The sequence below is a fragment of the Lolium perenne genome, chromosome 2 (assembly GCF_019359855.2).
Source record: "Lolium perenne isolate Kyuss_39 chromosome 2, Kyuss_2.0, whole genome shotgun sequence".
Lineage (NCBI taxonomy): Eukaryota > Viridiplantae > Streptophyta > Magnoliopsida > Poales > Poaceae > Lolium > Lolium perenne.
In genome coordinates this window covers 209720822-209741262 of record NC_067245.2, presented here as the reverse complement: position 1 = coordinate 209741262, position 20441 = coordinate 209720822, and the positions used below count along the sequence as shown (strand labels likewise).

Here is a 20441-nt window from a genome sequence, read left to right as displayed (position 1 = left end):
ATACGCCTGGCAGCCAGACACACCGATTTTCCACCTCCTACACACGCCCGAGCCGACTCCCACCACTCTAGATCGCCACAGTCGTCGCGCCGCCGCGGCCCCCTGCTTGCAATAGACACCGCCGACTGTCTAGGAACCGCCGTCCATCGACACGGCCACCACCCCCTCGACCGGTGGCCGCTGTTTCGCTTGGAACAGAGCTCGCCGCCACCGCGATAGTATCGCCCTGCCCGCAAGGTGTTCGTCCGATTGCCTTGATGGACAACAACGATGAGATGATGGTGCAGCTGTTCACGCATGAGCAGAACGCTTAGGCTGTTCAGCGGCAACAACAATAACTGATTCTGACGAAGATGCTGCACGTTCGCCAGCCTTTATTCGCCGTGCCTCGGCGCGGCGGCTCAAAGCCAGGCAATAGGAGGAACATCAACTGGCATCGTGAAGCTGGCGCAATGCTGCTTGTCACCGACTACTTCAACGACGGCGCGACTCATTCGCCGAAGGAATTCCGGCGCCGGTTTAGGATGAACAAGGAGCTGTTATTGAAGATTGTCCACGGTGCCAGGGAGTACGACAAGTACTTCATGGCCAAGAAATATTGCACAAGTTTGTGGGGCTTCACCTCAATTCAGAAGTGCACTGCTGCAATATGCTGTCTTGCATACGGAGCTCCTCAAGATACAGCCAATGACTACCTATGGATGGCAGAGTCGACATGTACAGAGACTCTCTACAGGTTCTGTTGACCACCAAAACCCACCGACGAGTAGCGACGGGCAACACGAAGAGCCGGGAGGCTCCCAGGACTGCTGGAGGGCCCTGGTCCCTCGGGCGACGGCCCGCAAAGATCCGGCACGCACGTCCGATGCTGGTGCAAGGGCGTGCCACCTGACCTATACCTGGTCAGGAAGGTGATGGATTGCTTCGCTTAGTTTCCTGCATGGCATACACGTAAAAATTAAATACGAGCCTCGATCGGCTCTCAGGTTGTCCCGTGGATCGGCTCAAGGAGCCGATCCACCCATGATTCGCATGAGATCTACGATAACATGGTGGTCCTGCTTGATCACTGTTAAGTTAAAACAATCTACGACGATCTAGGGTTTTCACCACATAACCGGAACGTCCTATACGTGATTGAGCCTGGCAGACACGAAAGGTGATAATAAACCAGCTCTAGACAAGGCCTAAAAACCAACGTGGAGTTGATTCCCGGAACATCTTTCCTAGGACTAGCAAACTATACCCTACGTGCTACTGGATCCTTCAACCCGTTTATAAGGCCTAACTATGCAGATATTAAACTAATCCTTGAAGAACAAGGAGCAATCGTAACGGATCGAATCTACTAAACAATGACTAAGCAAGGTGCCACCCTTGCACCTGAGATCGGTACAAGGGTGGCTAGATATCCAGGAGTAGCATGACTAATCAAATACATCGAGAAAGTACCGATGCTAACCCTAACATATCCATGATAACGGTGTTGCTCGCCATCAAAAAGGCTTCAGTACGAGCAACACATGAACAACAGATAAACAAGATTCTGCCTAGATCGCAAGATGCGATCTAGGCAGCATAGCGCTTACCCGGAAGAAACCCTCGAAACAAGGGGTGGCGATGCGCCTAGATTGATTTTGTTGTGAACGTGATTGTCCTCTTTCTCAATAACCCTAGATACATATTTATAGTCCGTAGACTTTCTAACGTGGGAATAATCCCAACCGTGTACGAGCTAAACTCTACCTTTTAATCCTAACCGACACGTATCCTACTATATTTACAGATACACGGGCAATTTAGCCCAAACTCCTCATACAAGGCCGATTCATGAATAATTTCCTCGTATATCTGCTAAGCCCATCTCAATCACGGCCCACCTCTGATCCGGTTAAATTATGGTGATAACACATGCCCCCCTGGTTTTGGTAATGATAATTCCAAAACCACTCTGTTTTTTCTTCGTCGGGTCATGTCGTGGCAGAGCAGAACCGCCGCAGTATTCTTCATCATGATGCCTTGCCTTCTCAACTTCTCCGCGTGATCTGACAGTTTTCTTTTGGCACCACTTCCTCGGAAACTGTTGTGGCATTAAATCTCCACTATATCCCCTTTTATTTAACCGCGCCGAACAGTTCGCCTCTTCATCCCCTTGCTCTATTCTAGCCATCTGCACCAAAAAGCCCCCATCTCCTGTAGCAATGTCTTCCTCTTCCTCCTCCTCCTCCGCCTCGTCGGGTCTTTCCTCCCTATCCTCTTCCTCTCGTGAGCCGACGCCGGAGTGGGATTCGCTGGCGGCGCACGATATCCTCGCCCCACCGAAGTGGGACAAGGAGGATCACGATTCCTCCATCTGGTCCGAGGATGACAAGTCCTTGACCAGCGGAGACGACGACCTCCGGTTCCTTGCCGATGGGGAACTGGAGGCGAAGAGCGAGGACGACTCGTTCTCCTGGGACGGCTACACCTCCTCCGAGGAGGAGGAAGAAGAGGAGGACGACGACTCCCTCGAGGACTATCCGCCGGCGAAGCGCTTCCGCGCCGGATCGGATGATGATGACGACGACCACGACGAGGAGGAGGAGGAGGCTCCCAATGAGGGCTACGGGAGCAGCGACGAGGAGCCCGCCGGCAGCAGCGCCGACGAGAGCTCTGACGGCGACGACGAGGGCAGCAACGGCCCGTAGAACAGCACCTACTAGTATAGGTCTAGTAGTAGTAGCATACTGGTCAATAGACCTCTCTTTTGTTCTTCCTTCCTTGAGCAATCGACTCTTTCTTTGTAAGAAATCCCCTCTATTAATGAAGAAAATGTTCCTCTATTGATTTTGTTTTCCCTTAATTTTGCCGATTGCCAAAGCAAGTCAACGCGCAAAGAGCCGATGGCCGCGCATCGGCTTTTCCATGAATTGCGATTTAAGGCCAAATCAGTTGCCTATTTGTACAGTAACTTGCAACCTTCGTTTGAGAGAATAAAATCAAATCCTCCAAATTGCCGTCCAAACAGGTCCAATCCGTGTCCATGCCAATCTTAGACCTCAAACGCACAGACTCAACTCCTCAGTGAATCCAATGGGAGAATCGTCCCAATGCCACGGTTTCTGGCCTGAAAATAATCCGTAACTGCTCAATTGAGCTTGTTCCTCTAGAGTCGATGACTATGCATCGGCTTTTTTTTATTTTGAAGTCGATGTCCGTGCATCGGCTGTACTGGTGTCCATATTTCTAAAGTCGATGTCTGTACATCGGCTGTGATTTGTATATAATTTTTTTTTACTGGCCGATTTTATGCATCGGCCCCCATGTTTCACTGTCCGTCATCCCACATGCTTGGGAAATATTTCTTGAGGTGTTGACCATTGACGGCTACTGGGAATTTAACACCGTCCAGCTGCTCGAGCATGTATGCATTGCCCTTCAAAACCTGGTCGACCTTGTACGGACCATGCCAATTAGGAGACCATTTACCATATTCTTTATCCTTAGTCCCTAATGGCAACACAGCTTCCCATACTAGATCACCAACCTGAAACTCCTTTGGTCTCACCTTCTTATTGTATGCACGGGCTACCCTGGCTTTGTTTTCCTTAATCTTCTCCAACGACCAAAGTCTGAGTTCCGTTGAATCCTCAATAGTATCACTCATCAGGGCTGCATATTCTTCAGCTGTTAGATCATTCTGAAACGTAACACGTCTCGATCCAGCCGTAATTTCCCAAGGCAATACGGCTTCCTGCCCATAGACCAGTTGGTATGGTGAAGTTTTTATAGCTCCATGGCATGACATGCGGTAGGCCCACAAAGCTTCTGACAATACTTCGTGCCAACGCCTAGGGTTCTCGTCAACCTTCCTCTTAATCAGCTTGATAAGGCTCTGGTTGGACGCTTCAGCTTGCCCGTTGGTTTGAGCATAGTATGGAGACGATCGGATCAGCTTAATCCCCATGTCATCGCAAAACTTTCTGAATTCCTTAGAAATAAAGACCGATCCTCCATCGGTCGTGATAGTCTGGGGAATCCCGAATCTATGAATGACATGTTCATTCACGAAATTGATGACATCTTCCGATTTTACCTTCTTCATCGGGACGGCCTCCACCCATTTAGTGAAGTAATCTGTAATGGCCAAAATCCACTCATGGCCTTTGCTTGATGCAGGATGGATTTTACCGATCATATCCATGCCCCAACCTCGAAATGGCCAAGGCTTGATGATGGGGTTCATTGCTGATGCAGGCACCATCTGAATTTTCGCAAACATATGACACGCTTGACACCCTTTATAGTACCTAAAGCAGTCCTCAAGCATGGTGGGCCAATAAAACCCTGATCGCCTAATCAGCCACTTCATCTTATGAGCCGATTGGTGAGTTCCACAGGCGCCTTCATGCACCTCGTGCAAGAGCCGATTAGACTCGGTTGGTCCCAGGCATTTGAGCAGTAACCCTTCTAATGTCCTTTAGAACATGTCATCTCCTATAAGGACATATTTCATGGCCTTGTACCTTATCCGCTTAGGTGCCCCCCGAGCCGGATCCTTCAAGTAATTGAAGATATCGGCTCTCCAGTCATCCTGTTCCAGGAACTGCACCTGAACTTCTGACCCGTCTGGTATGTCCTTGTAACCTGACGCCATTTGTGCGAGATCGTTGGCCTCGGTATTTTGAGATCTTGGGACCCAATTAAAGTTGATGTACCGAAATTGTGCCATCAGCTCACGGCATTCCATCCATAATGGGAAGAGTGACTCACTCTCGCACTTGTATTCGTCCGTGAGCTGGGAAATCACCAACTTAGAGTCTCCAAAAAGTTCCACCGCTTCTGCCCCGGCTTCCAAAAGCAACTCCATTCCCTTGCGTATTGCCTCATACTCAGCGGCATTGTTGGTGCAAGGGGTAGATAACCTGATGGAGAAGGAATATGTTGCCCCCCGAGGCGACACGAGCAGAATGCCGATGCCACAACCATCGTCACAAGCCGATCCATCGAAGAACATAGCCCATGCACGTACAGATAGTGCTGCTATATCAGTATTGATTCGTTCAGCAATGAGATCGGCCAACGCTTGTCCCTTGACTGCTTTCGCAGGCTGATACCGGAGATCAAACTCCGATAATGCAAACATCCACTTACCAAGTTGGCCTTTTAAAATAGGGGCCGACAACATATGTTTGATGACGTCTGATTTGCATATGATGATGATTTCTGTCGTCAGAAAGATGTGACGAAGCTTGGTGCAGGTGAAAAACAAGCAGAGGCATAACTTCTCGGTCTCAGGATACCTCGTCTCTGCATCCAACATCCTCCTGCTGAGGTAGAAAACCACCTTTTCCATACCCTCATACAGTTGCACCACTACTGACGCGATGTAAGTGTCAGCTACCGATAAGTAAATGTAGAACGGTCTGTCTTGCTGAGGCGGAACCAGCACAGGCGGTGTCGATAGATACTCCTTAATCTCGCCGAACGCTTGCTGCTGCTCTGCCCCCCAGTGAAACTCGTCATCAGATTTGATTTTTACCAGCCCCATAAACGGCTCAATTCGTCCCGACAGATTGGAGATGAATCTTCGGACGAAGTTGATTTTGCCGATGAGGCATTGGAGTTCCTTCTTCGTGGTAGGTGGGTGCATGGTGCGTACTGCCTCCTGGCTTTTCAAGCCGATCTCGATTCCACGTTCATGAGCCAAGAAACCCAAGAACTGACCGGCCGTCACCCCAAAGGCACACTTCTTTGGATTCATTCTTAGCCCGAATTTTCTGGTCCGGTCCAGGATGCGTCGCAAATCCTCCAAGTGTCCTTCTACGGAGACAGACTTGACCACCACGTCATCAATGTAGATTTCCACCAATTTGCCGATCAGATCATGAAAGATGTAATTCATGGCTCTTTGGTATGTTGCACCGGCATTCTTCAGTCCAAAAGTCATGACTACATATTCAAACAAGCCCACTGAACCTGGTACTCTGAATGCAGTCTTGTGTATATCTTCTGGAGCCATGAAGATCTGATTGTAGCCGGTGTTACCATCCATGAAACTTAGGACCTTATGACCAGCAGCTGCATTGACTAATGTCTCTGCTACCGGCATGGGATATTCATCCTTTGGAGTGGCTCTATTGAGATCTCGAAAATCTATAGCCACGCGCCATCGGCCATCCTTTTTCTGTACAGGCACTACATTGGAAATCCATTCAGCGTACCTGCACGGCCTGATGAACCCGGTGATCAACATTTTCTCGACCTCCTTCTTGACTTCTTCTAGGATATCGGCCTTCATCTGGCGTGCACGTTGTTGGAATGGCCGAAATCCTTTCTTGAGAGGGAGCCAATGCTCAATGATGCTCCTGTCTAACCCAGGCATCTCTGTGTAATCCCATGCAAAGCAATCTGGGTATTCTTTTAACAGAGCTATCATCTGGCTCCTGAGATGTGGATCTAGCTTTTTGCTGATAAAAGTTGGTCGTGGCTTATCCCCAGGACCAATGTCAACCTCTTCTAGCTCATCAGCCGATGTAAACCCATACCCTAGCTTTCCGTCACCTGCCAGATCGATGTTAAACACAGGCAAAACGTATGGTGAGGATAGTATGGGCCGATTGCTGGAATTGGCCCCCATTTTTATTGCATTGCTCAATGAAGGTTTACATCTTGTTCGTGCTTTATTACGACTACGTGGCATGCTTGAGAATAGATCATCACTTTTTATTTTTTGGGGCCGATCGCAGGGATCGGCCTTGCCACGTATGTCCATTGCCTTTGCTCCTACTATACTGTCAGGCCGGTGGATAAGACCAGCCTCACCCCGTTTTTTGTCACGTCGATGAACTCGCAGCCGTCCAAACTGATTCCAGAGAGTGGCTCTTGGCCTCCCGTTTCCCAAATGTTCATGCCAGCCGTTGATATTTCGGCTGAATCATCTGCATGGACGACCTCCACTTCATCTCCATCCTTGTATCAAGCATTGGTGCATTGTGGATGGAATGCAACAGTTAGCGTGGATCCAATCTCTCCCTAGCAGGACATCGTAAGTGCTTTTGCTATCGACGATGAAGAATGACGTAGGGATGGTCTTTCGGCCTACAGTTAAATCCACGTTCAGAACGCCTTGTGCTTCTGATGCTTGGCCGTTGAAGTCGTTCAATGTGACGTTGGTCTTGATAAGACCAGCCTCACCCCGTTTTTTGTCACGTCGATGAACTCGCAGCCGTCCAAACTGATTCCGGAGAGTGGCTCTTGGCCTCCCGTTTCCCAAATGTTCATGCCAGCCGTTGATATTTCGGCTGAATCATCTGCATGGACGACCTCCACTTCATCTCCATCCCACTGTATCAAGCATTGGTGCATTGTGGATGGAATGCAACAGTTAGCGTGGATCCAATCTCTCCCTAGCAGGACAGCGTAAGTGCTTTTGCTGTCGACGATGAAGAATGACGTAGGGATGGTCTTTCGGCCTACAGTTAAATCCACGTTCAGAACGCCTTGTGCTTCTGATGCTTGGCCGTTGAAGTCGTTCAATGTGACGTTGGTCTTGATCAGGTCTGCACTAGACCGTCCCAAACGACGTAGCATGGAGTATGGCATTATATTGACTGTTGCTCCCGTGTCGACCAGCATCTTGTTGACAGGCTGCCCATTGATATAACCTCTCAAGTACAGGGCCTTCAGATGCCTGTAGCTCCTTTCTCGTGGTTTCTCAAAGATCACTGGCCGTGGGCCGCAGTCGAGCTGAGCTATAGGTGCCTCTTCTATTCCTGGAGCACAAAACTCCGATGGAAGAATGAACACCATGTTCGTGCCAGCCGATGTCGTATCATCGGCTTTCTTTGGTTTGGGGCGCCACTCTTTCTTCTGTGGACGACCCTCCTCGTCCAAAGTTTGCTGAATTTTCGCGGCCAGATCAGGCCGCGCTTTCCTTAACGCGTGTAGGTATCGTCTCTCGGCTTCCTCTACGCTACGTAGTCGCTGAACCCTACGCTTTTGAGAATGGCTGAGTCCATCAGGGCACCACCTTGGCCGGTGGTATCTATCTTCTTCTTCATCGTCATCTTCTAACTCCTTGAGATCTTCCACACGAGAGGACTCAGCTTGCTTGTTCCGAGATGGGAGAGGCCCTAGACGCTTGAACACTGACACATCTCCTGTGTCCCTCTTTTTCTGTCTACACTCTGGGCAGTTGCCGATTGTAGGCAATCGGCTCATCCCTGAATCCCAGCAATGCTTGAAGAAAGGGCAATCCCAGTGTCTGTCCACGTCGTCTTGCTCTCTTGACTTTTCCTTGACGCGGCGCTCATATCTTTCGTCGTCTCGATCGTACCGACGATATTTCCTGTGATCCACGCTAGACCGACGATCTTTCTCATCGTCGCTGTCGTATCGCCGGCGCTGGTCGTACTGACGCTCATATTTGTTGAGGAGGTGCTCGGAGAGAGGTCGCTGGTATCGCACGTTCCTCACTTGCTCTTCTGTGATGTAGCGCTTGTCACTACGTTGGGGCCGGTCACGTGGAACGGCCTCTTCCTTGTCCTTGCTACGAGAGCGGCTGCTCTCGCCTTTGTCTTTACCAGGGTGGTACACAGGTCCTACCATGTTGATGCTGAACGAGAAACCTGGCTGGCACCTCCCAGGGTAAGTGCACTCTACCATGTTAACGGCAGGGAAGGGGTGCGTGTCAACTTTCATGGCGTACTGGCTGAAAATTAGACGGCCTTGTTCTATCGCCATTTGGATCTGCTGACGCCACACCCTGCAGTCGCTGGTGGTATGGGTGAACGTGTTATGCCACTTGCAGTATGGCCTTCCGTTCATCTCTTGCACCGTAGGGATTTTATGGCCTTCGGGTAATTTCAGCTGCTTCTCCTTGAGTAAGAGATCGAAAATCTGCTCAGCTTTGCTTACGTCGAAGTCAAACCCTTTTGCAGGACCTTGTGGTTTAACCCATTTGCAGGACACGGGGTTTGCCCCCCGAGTCCATTCAGCCACGGCTACCTCCTGCTCTCCCGCAGAGTCTTCATCTTCTTGCGTCTCCACCAGGACTACCGCGCGCTTGAACTTGTCCTGGTACAACTCTGGGTGGCGCTGTTCATATAACGATAATTTCTGAACCATGTGCGCCAGTGAAGTGTACTCTGCTTGGGAAGCCCTATCCTTGATCGGCGATGCAAGACCCACCACCGCGCATCGATCGCCTCTTTTTCATTCATACGAGCCGAATAACATCGGTTCCTGACGGCCCTGAAGCGCTGAATGTATTCAGATACCGTTTCTCCGCGCTTCTGTCGTACTTGTGCTAGATCGGCAATGCCAGCCTCAGAACTTTCTGAGTGATATTGCATGTGGAACTGTTCTTCCATTTGCTTCCAAGTCTGGATTGAATCTGGTGGCAGCGAGGTGTACCACCCGAAAGCCGATCCTGTGAGAGATTGTGCGAAAAACCTCACACGTAATGCGTCTGATGCTGAGATCATGCCCAGCTGCGCCAAATATCGGCTCACATGCTCAACTGAACTAGAGCCTTCCGATCCACTAAATTTGGAGAATTTAGGGAGCCGATATTTGGGTGGTAGTGGGATCAAATCGTACTCGTTGGGGTACGGCTTGGAGTAGCTGATTGCCCTCCTCTTCGGCACCATGCCGAATTGGTCCCTCAAGATTGTACTGATCTGACACACGGTGCTAGCTGCAGGAGTTGAGCTTTGATGATTCGTTAGTGTGGCATACTTAGCTAGCCACGCCTGCTTCTCAGGATCTGGTCCAGAAACCCCTCCTGCTGTTCCAGAAATCCCTAATGTTGCAACCTGGTTCGTGCACGCCCAGTTATTGCAGTCTGGCACATACGTGCACATGTATCCGTGCGGGATCTCCTTAGGCGGTTCATACAAGAACTGGTAATCACTGGGATCGCCACCGATCTTGTAGACGACGTATGCCGGTGAACTCGGCACTTCTGGTGCTGCTAGCGCGAACGGCAGCGGCGGTCGGGTCTGGAACTGTTTCTCTCCTTGGTGAGTCCCTAGAGCAGGTCCTGACAAAGAGTACTGATGCTTCATGATTTCCTGGACCACGCGCAGCGCAACACGCTCTAAAGCGTTCACCAGGCTCTCAGAATGGCGGTGCAGCGAGTGCGCTACCATGTGATTAACCTCCTGACGTAGAGACCTGGTGCGTTCTTCTGAAGGAGTAGACAGATCCACTCCATCGAGAGCGCCTTCAGCTTAGAACCCTTTCCACCTGATGCCGTGTGAGCGGGTCCTCTGGAAAGAGCCGATGAGGTCGGTTTTGAAGAGAGCTTTGATCTCGTCGTACTTCTTCTTGTACTCCTCAGACAGCTCCTCGTACGTGACTGGATCTTCTGCCATCTCTGATGCAGATGTAGATGTAGTTGTTGTAGAAGAAGGTCCCACCGGGCGTGCCAGAATGTGTTGACCACCAAAACCCACCGACGAGTAGCGACGGGTAACACGAAGAGCCGGGAGGCTCCCAGGACTGCTGGAGGGCCCTGGTCCCTCGGGCGACGGCCCGCAAAGATCCGGCACGCACGTCCGATGCTGGTGCAAGGGCGTGCCACCTGACCTATACCTGGTCAGGAAGGTGATGGATTGCTTCGCTTAGTTTCCTGCATGGCATACACGTAAACATTAAATACGAGCCTCGATCGGCTCTCAGGTTGTCCCGTGGATCGGCTCAAGGAGCCGATCCACCCATGATTCGCATGAGATCTACGATAACATGGTGGTCCTGCTTGATCACTGTTAAGTTAAAACAATCTACGACGATCTAGGGTTTTCACCACATAACCGGAACGTCCTATACGTGATTGAGCCTGGCAGACACGAAAGGTGATAATAAACCAGCTCTAGACAAGGCCTAAAAACCAACGTGGAGTTGATTCCCGGAACATCTTCCCTAGGACTAGCAAACTATACCCTACGTGCTACTGGATCCTTCAACCCGTTTATAAGGCCTAACTATGCAGATATTAAACTAATTCTTGAAGAACAAGGAGCAATCGTAACGGATCGAATCTACTAAACAATGACTAAGCAAGGTGCCACCCTTGCACCTGAGATCGGTACAAGGGTGGCTAGATATCCAGGAGTAGCATGACTAATCAAATACATCGAGAAAGTACCGATGCTAACCCTAACATATCCATGATAACGGTGTTGCTCGCCATCAAAAAGGCTTCAGTACGAGCAACACATGAACAACAGATAAACAAGATTCTGCCTAGATCGCAAGATGTGATCTAGGCAGCATAGCGCTTACCCGGAAGAAACCCTCGAAACAAGGGGTGGCGATGCGCCTAGATTGGTTTTGTTGTGAACGTGATTGTCCTCTTTCTCAATAACCCTAGATACATATTTATAGTCCGTAGACTTTCTAACGTGGGAATAATCCCAACCGTGTACGAGCTAAACTCTACCTTTTAATCCTAACCGACACGTATCCTACTATATTTACAGATACACGGGCAATTTAGCCCAGACTCCTCATACAAGGCCGATTCATGAATAATTTCCTCGTATATTTGCTAAGCCCATCTCAATCACGGCCCACCTCTGATCCGGTTAAATTCTGGTGATAACAGGTTCTGCCGAGCCGTCATAGCGGCGTTTGCTAAAGACTATCTGAGAGCACCAAGATCGGATCCTGCAAAAGAATGCAGCAAGAGGGTTTCATGGGATGCTCGGAAGCATTGACTGTATGCATTGGGGCTGGAAGAATTTCCATTTTGCTTGGCAGGGGATCTACAAGGGGCATACTACTGAGTGCAGTGTCATTCTTGAGGCTGTGGCAGACCATGAGCTTTGGATTTGGCATGCATTTTTTGGCATGGCAGGAACAAACAATGATATCAACGTGCTGCAGCGCTCTCCGGTGTTTGTTAGGCTAGCTGAGAGACAAGCTCCTGCCGTGACCTTTGAGGTAAACGGCCACAAATACAACAAGGGGTACTATCTAGCTGATGGTATCTACCCGACGTATGCTACATTTGTGAATACAATTCCCTCTCCATCAAACGAGATGGAAGTCTATTTTGCAACATGTCAGGAAGCAGCACGCAAGGATGTTGAGCGTGCTTTTGGGGTGCTTCAGCAGCGTTTCGCCATTGTCAGGTACCCTGCTCTCACTTGGTCTGAGGCACAGATGTGGGCGGTGATGAACGCTTGTGTGATCATCCACAACATGAATACATGATCATTGAGAGCGAGCGCGACGCACCTGTGCAGGATGATCATCTATTCGATTATCAAGAGCCACTAGCTGAGGTAGAGCATGTACCCCAAGAATTTCTTGCTTTTCTTCATATGCACAATCAAGGAAAAAAATAGCGGGCCATTTGATTTAGCGGATGCCTCGTCTAGAAGCTACATAAGCTATAGCGACGCAATAGCGGAAGCTAAACCATTTAGCGGTTTTCCCTAACAAAAGTAATATATTTCGCAGAAACATAGAATCTCAGCATGCATTATAAAATATAATTTTTTTCTTCATCTCCAAGACTATTGCATTTCTTATAATCTGCTATGGACCTAAACTAGATACGCCAATTCTATCTACAATCCTTATTTTTAAAAAATGACAAGGGGTTGAATGGAATTGAATAGGCAGGTTGCATCTGTTCCACATATAGAAGTATAGTACAAAGAGGAAAGGATAGAGAAGCAAGCCTCGACGTAGCAGTTCTAGTTCTTGAATAGACAAACAAGCTTCTGTATACAAATTAATTTTGTGGTTCTACTGTCTGGCATCTGAACCAATACACCGAGGAATAAAGTGTAAAGGATATAGGAGTTGCGACAATCCATCTTGAGTTTCAGGATGAGACATCACGGTGTTTTCAGTCGTCTCAATTCAGCCCATGTCTCCCTAGCCACGGTTGTCACGGCCTGGGCGTAGAAGCCGTGGAGCACAACCGGCTTGGTGCTAGAGATCGTGGATTGCTCTAGCTGAAGGGATTCGTTGCATAGAAAACAAAAAATTTCCTACCGCGAGAACGCAATCCAAGCCAAGATGCAATCTAGAATACGGTAGCAACGAGGGGATGAACGAGGCTCACCCTTGAAGATTTCCAAAGCCTACAAGATGAGGCTCTTGTTGCTGCGGTAGACGATCACTTGCCGCTTTCAAAAGCGCGGAGAAGATCTTGATGGTGCCACAATCGGGCATCACCTCCCTTCTCGGTCACACGTTCGGTGTTGATGAAGACGACGTCCTTCTCCCCGTTCCAGCGGGCAGCGGAAGTAGTAGCTCCTCCTTGAATCTGGCAGCACGACGGCGTGGTGGCGGTGTCGATGGAGATCTCCGGCGAAGCTTCGCTAAGCGTTGCGGGAGAGGTGGAGGAGTGGGGCGGCTAGGGTTTGGGGAGAGGGGGTGGCCGGCCTCCAAGGGGTGCGGCCAAGGTGGTGGCTTTGGTGTGGCCGGCCCCCTCCCCTTGCTCCTCATTATATAGGTGGAACCCCCAAGTGTTGGACTACAAGTCTTCGAATAAGACCCCAACCCAAAACCTTCCATGTGTAGGGAAACCTACCCAAGGTGGGATTCCCACCTCAAGTGGGACTCCCACCCTTCCATGAGGGGGGGTGGCCGGCCACCTTGGTGGAGTCCACCTGGGACTCCACCCCTCTAGGGTTGGCCGGCCATGAGAGGTGGAGTCCCTTCGGGACTCCGCCTTCCAAAGTGATTTCTTCCGGACTTTTCTAGAACCTTCTAGAACCTTCCATAAATGCACCAGATCATTTTCAAACTTATAAAATGACTTCCTATATGTGAATCTTATTCTCCGGACCATTCCGGAACTCCTCGTGATGTCCGGGATCCCATCCGAGACTCCGAACAAAACTTTGAACTCCATTCCATATTCAAGTTCTACTAATACGACATCAAACCTTAAGTGTGTCACCCTACGGTTCGCGAACTATGTAGACATGGTTGAGAATTCTCTCCGACCAATAACCAATAGAGGGATCTGGAGATCCATAATGGCTCCCACATATTCAACGATGACTTAGTGATCGAATGAACCATTCACATACGATACCAATTCCCTTTGTCTCGCGATATTTTACTTGTCTGAGGTTTGATCATCGGTATCTCTCTATACCTTGTTCAACCTCGTCTTCTGACAAGTACTCTTTACTCGTACTGTGGTATATGGTCTCTTATGAACTATTCATATGCTTGCAAGCTATTTAGACGACATTCCACCGAGAGGGCCCAGAGTATATCTATCCGTCATCGGGATGGACAAATCCCACTGTTGATCCATATGCCTCAACTCATACTTTCCGGATACTTAATCCCACCTTTATAACCACCCATTTACGCAGTGGTGTTTGATGTAATCAAAGTACCTTTCCGGTATAAGTGATTTACATGATCTCATGGTCGAAAGGACTAGGTAACTATGTATCGAAAGCTTATAGCAAATAACTTAATGACGTGATCTTATGCTACGCTTAATTGGGTGTGTCCATTACATCATTCATATAATGACATAACCTTGTTATTAATAACATCCAATGTTCATGATCATGAAACTATGATCATCTATTAATCAACAAGCTAGTTAAGAGGCTTACTAGGGACTTATTGTTGTTTACATAACACACATGTATCAATGTTTCGGTTAATACAATTATAGCATGGTATATAAACATTTATCATAAATACAAAGATATATAATAACCAATTTTATTATTGCCTCTTGGGCATATCTCCAACAGTCTCCCACTTGCACTAGAGTCAATAATCTAGATTACATTGTAAGGTACCTAACACCCATGGCATTCTGGTGTTGGTCATGCTTTGCCCTTGGGAGAGCTTTAGTCAACGGATCTGCTACATTCAGATCAGTGTGTACTTTGCAAATCTTTACTTCTCCATCTTCTATGTACTCGCGAATCGAATGATAACGCAGCTTGATATGCTTCAGCCTCTTGTGTGACCTTGGTTCTTGTGCATTGGCGATGGCAGCCATGTTGTCACAGTAGATGACTAGTGGGTCCAATGCACTAGGAACCACACCGAGCTCTACAATGAACCTCTTCATCCATACCGCTTCTGATGAAGCCTCTGAAGCCGCTATGTACTCCGATTCTGTTGAAGACTTCGCCACCGTGCACTGCTTCGAGCTTGCCCAGCTTACTGCAGCACCATTCAATATAAACACGTACCCAGACTGAGACTTAGAGTCATCAGGATCAGTGTTCCAACTTGCATCGGTGTAACTGGTTACAACAAGCTCTTGGTCACCTCCATAACAAAGAAACATATCCTTAGTTCTTTTCAAGTACTTCAGGATATTCTTGACCGCTGTCCAGTGTTCCATTCCTGGATCACTTTGATATCTGCTAGTCAAACTAACATCATGTGCTATATTCGGTCTAGTACATAGCATGGCATACCTGATAGAGCCTACTGCCGAGGCATAGGGGATTTGACTCATCCTTTCTCTTTCTTCTGTCGTAACCGGACCTTGAGTCTTACTCAAGACCTTACCTGGTAACATAGGTAAGAACCCTTTCTTACTTTCGTCCATTCTAAACTTCTTTAGAATCTTGTCCAGGTATGTACTATGTGAAAGCCCTATTAGGCGTCTTGATCTATCTCTATAAATCTTGATGCCTAATATGTACGATGCTTCACCAAGGTCTTTCATTGAAAAACTATTATTCAAATAACCTTTTACACTGCTTAATAGTTCTATATCATTCCCAATCAATAATATGTCATCTACATATAATATCAGGAACACTACAGAGCTCCCACTCACTTTCTTGTAAATACAGGCCTCTCCGTGACACTGTATAAACCCGAAGTCTTTGATCACCTTATCAAAGCGTCGGTTCCAACTTTTGGATGCTTGCTTCAGTCCATAAATTGAACGCTGAAGTTTGCACACCTTGTCAGCATTTTTAGTATCGACAAAACCTTTGGGTTGTACCATATACAACTCTTCCTCAATATCTCCATTAAGAGACGCCGTTTTGACATCCATCTGCCAAATCTCATAATCGAAAAATGCAGCTATTGCTAACGAAATCCTCACAGATTTTAGCTTCACTACAGGTGAGAAAGTCTCATCGTAGTCAACACCTTGAATTTGTCGGAAACACTTTGCGACAAGTCGAGCTTTATAGACAGTAATATTACCATCAGCATCTGTTTTTCTTTTGAAGATCCATTTATTCTCGACAGCCTTGCGGCTATCAGGTAAGTCTACCAAAGTCCATACTTTGTTATCATACATGGATCCCATTTCGGATTTCATGGCTTCTTGCCATTTGTTGGAATCTGGGCTCATCATCGCTTCTTCATACGTCGCAGGGTCTTCATCATTGTTGTCTACAATCATGACATTTAGACAAGGATCATACTGATACGTCTCCGATGTATCGATAATTTCTTATGTTCCATGCCACTTTATTGATGATACCTACATGTTTTATGCATACTTTATGTCATATTTATGCATTTTCCGGCACTAACCTATTAACGAGATGCCGAAGAGCTAGTTGCTGTTTTCTGCTGTTTTTGGTTTCAGAAATCCTAGTAAGGAAATATTCTCGGAATTGGACGAAATCAACGCCCAGGATCTTATTTTTCCATGAAGCTTCCAGAACACCGTGGAAGATACGAAGTGGGGCGACGAGGCGGCCAGACGCTAGGGCGGCGCGGCCCAGGCCCTGGCCGCGCCGGCCTAGTGTGTGGGCCCCTCGTGGCGCCCCTAAACCTACCCTTCCGCCTACTTAAGCCTTCGTCGAGAATAACTCCAGTACCGAGAGCCACAATACGGAAAACCTTCCAGAGACACCGCCGCCGCCAGTCCCATCTCGGGGGATTCAGGAGATCGCCTCCGGCACCCTGCCAGAGAGGGGAATCATCTCCCGGAGGACTCTTCACCGCCATGGTCGCCTCCGGAGTGATGAGTGAGTAGTTCACCCCTGGACTATGGGTCCATAGCAGTAGCTAGATGGTCGTCTTCTCCTAATTGTGCTTCATTGTTGGATCTTGTGAGCTGCCTAACATGATCAAGATCATCTATCTGTAATGCTATATGTTGTGTTTGTTGGGATCCGATGAATAGAGAATACTATGCTATGTTGATTATCAATCTATTATCTATGTGTTGTTTATGATCTTGCATGCTCTCCGTTATTAGTAGAGGCTCTGGCCAAGTTTTTGCTAGTAACTCCAAGAGGGAGTATTTATGCTCGATAGTGGGTTCATGCCTCCATTAAATCTGGGACAGTGACAGAAAGTTCTAAGGTTGTGGATGTGTTGTTGCCACTAGGGATAAAACATCGATGCTATGTCTAAGGACGTAGTTGTTGATTACATTATGCACCATACTTAATGCAATTGTCTGTTGTTTGCAACTTAATACTGGAAGGGGTTCAGATGATAACCTGAAGGTGGACTTTTTAGGCATAGATGCATGCTGGATAGCGGTCTATGAACTTTGTCGTAATGCCCAATTAAATCTCACTATACTCATCATATCATGTATGTGCATGGTCATGCCCTCTTTATTTGTCAATTGCCCAACTGTAATTTGTTCACCCAACATGCTATTTATCTTATGGGAGAGACGCCTCTAGTGAACTGTGGACCCCGGTCCATTCTTTTAATCGAATACAATCTACTGCAATACTTGTTCTACTGTTTTCTGCAAACAATCATCATCCACACTATACATCTAATCCTTTGTTACAGCAAGCCGGTGAGATTGACAACCTCACTGTCACGTTGGGGCAAAGTAATTTGGTTGTGTTGTGCAGGTTCCACGTTGGCGCCGGAATCCCTGGTGTTGCGCCGCACTACACTCCGCCGCCATCAACCTTCAACGTGCTTCTTGGCTCCTACTGGTTCGATAAACCTTGGTTTCTTACTGAGGGAAAACTTGCCGCTGTACGCATCACACCTTCCTCTTGGGGTTCCCAACGGACGCATGTTGTACGCGTATCAAGCTCTTTTTCTGGCGCCGTTGCCGGGGAGATCAAGGCACGCTGCAAGGGGAGTCTCCACCTCCAATCTCTTTACTTTGTTTTTGTCTTGCTTTATTTTATTTACTACTTTGTTTGCTGCACTAAATCAAAACACAAAAAAATTAGTTGCTAGTTTTACTTTATTCGCTATCTTGTTTGCTATATTAAAAACACAAAAAAATTAGTTACTTGCATTTACTTTATCTAGTTTGCTTTATTTACTATTGCTAAAATGAGTAATCCTGAAGTTGAAGTTCGTTCATTTAAGCAACAAGGGGGAGAATGTTTAAAAGATGCTTGGTATAGAATTAGTGATGCTCATAATAGGTGTACTAAGAAACACTCCACCACTATTCTACTCAGGAATTTTTATGTTGGTATCTCTAGCTGGAATAGGTATGTTCTTGATTGTCTCGCGGGAGGTAATTTCCTAGGCACTCCTGCTTTAGAAGCTAGTTGCATTATTGAGAGTTTATTTGGAATACCACCTATCAATGAAGTTAAAACTGAAATCTCTTTTGAAGATGTCATGAAAAAGTTAGAAACCATAGAGCAAAATCTTCCAAGCATTGAGACTAAGTTGGGAGAATTACTTAATAGCACTGATAAACTTGACAAATCTCTAGGTGGAATTAATGAGAGAATTGCCATCTTAGAAACTTGTGCTATTCATGATAATCAAACCCAAAGGATTAGTGAACTTGAAGAAGCTATGGGAACTTTAGGTTCAACTTTTTCATCTATTAAGTTTAAAGAGAAAGCTTATGTGGGTAAGGAGCAAAAGTTCATGTATGTCTCTAAGGTGCCTAAACCAAAAAACTATTATAGCCCTAAAATTGATAAAGCTCTTAAAACCACTATAGATAAGGGAGCATCTAAGATACCTAATGGGATAAATTGTGAAAATGATGTTGATGCTTCGTCTCTTGATAACACTTGATATACACTTTCTGCGCCTAGCTGAAAGGCGTTAAAGAAAAGCGTTTATGGAAGACAACCCATGATTTTACTACTGCACTTTTATTTTATATTTGAGTCTTGGAAGTTGTTACTACTGTAGCAACCTCTCCTTATCTTAGTTTTGTTGCATTGTTGTGCCAAGTAAAGTCTTTGATAGTAAGGTTCATACTAGATTTGGATTACTGCGCAGAAACAGATTTCTTGATGTTACGAATCTGGGCCTAATTCTCTGTAGGTAACTCAGAAAATTATGCCAATTTACGTGAGTGATCCTCAGATATGTACGCAACTTTCATTAAATTTGAGCATTTTCATTTGAGCAAGTCTGGTGCCTCTTAGAAATTCATCTTTACGAACTGTTCTGTTTTGACAGATTCTGCCTTTTATTTCGCATTGCCTGTTTTGCTATGCTTGATGGATTTTTCTATTCCATTAACTTTCAGTAGCTTTGTGCAATGTCCAGAAGTGTTAAGAATGATTATGTCACCTCTGAACATGTGAATTTTGATTGTGCACTAACCCTCTAATGAGTTGTTTTGAGTTTGGTGTGGAGGAAGTTTTCAAGGATCAAGAGAGGAGGATGATACAATATGATCAAGGAGAGTGAAAGCTCTAAGCTTGGGGATGCCCCGGTGGTTCACCCCTGCATATTTCAAGAAGACTCAAGCGTCTAAGCTTGGGGATGCACAAGGCATCCCCTTCTTCATCGACAACATTATCAGGTTCCTCTAGTGAAACTATATTTTTATTCCATCACATCTTATGTACTTTGCTTGGAGCGTCTGTTTGTTTTTGTTTTTGTTTTGTTTGAATAAAATGGATCCTAGCATTCATTGTGTGGGAGAGAGACACGCTCCGCTGTTGCATATGGACAAATATGTCCTTAGGCTTTACTCATAATATTCATGGCGAAGGTTTAATCTTCTTCGTTAATTTGTTATATCGTTGGAAACGGGAAATGCTACATGTAGTAATTGGTAGAATGTCTTGAATAATTTGATACTTGGCAATTGTTGTGCTCATGTTTAAGCTCTTGCATCATATACTTTGCACCTATTAATGAAGAAATACATAGAGCTTGCTAAAATTTGGTTTGCATAATTGGTCTCTCTAAGGTCTAGATAATTTCTAGTAAGGGTCGAACAACAAGGAAGACGGTGTAGTGTCTTATAATGTTTACAATATGTCTTTTATGTGAGTTTTGCTGTACCGCTTCATACTTGTGTTTGTTTCAAATAGCCTTGCTAGCCTAAGCCTTGTATCGAGAGGGAATACTTCTCATGCATCCAAAATCCTTGAGCCAAACACCATGCCACTTGTGTCCACCATACCTACCTACTACATGGTATTTCTCCACCATTCCAAAGTAAATTGCTTGAGTGCTACCTTTAAAATTTCTATTCTTCATCTTTACAATATATAGCTCATGGGACAAATAGCCTAAAAACTATTGTGGTATTGAATATGTACTTATGCATTTTATTTCTT

General features: G+C 46.7%; 1 protein-coding gene across 1 annotated transcript; it reads left to right on the top strand.

Annotated features, from left to right (window-relative positions):
- The first annotated feature begins 353 nt into the window (after positions 1-353).
- LOC139835716 (uncharacterized) lies at positions 354-746 on the top strand. The gene has a single exon (XM_071825578.1). The coding sequence runs from the start codon at positions 354-356 to the stop codon at positions 744-746; it is 393 nt and encodes a 130-aa protein (XP_071681679.1).
- Positions 747-20441: the final 19695 nt, after the last annotated feature.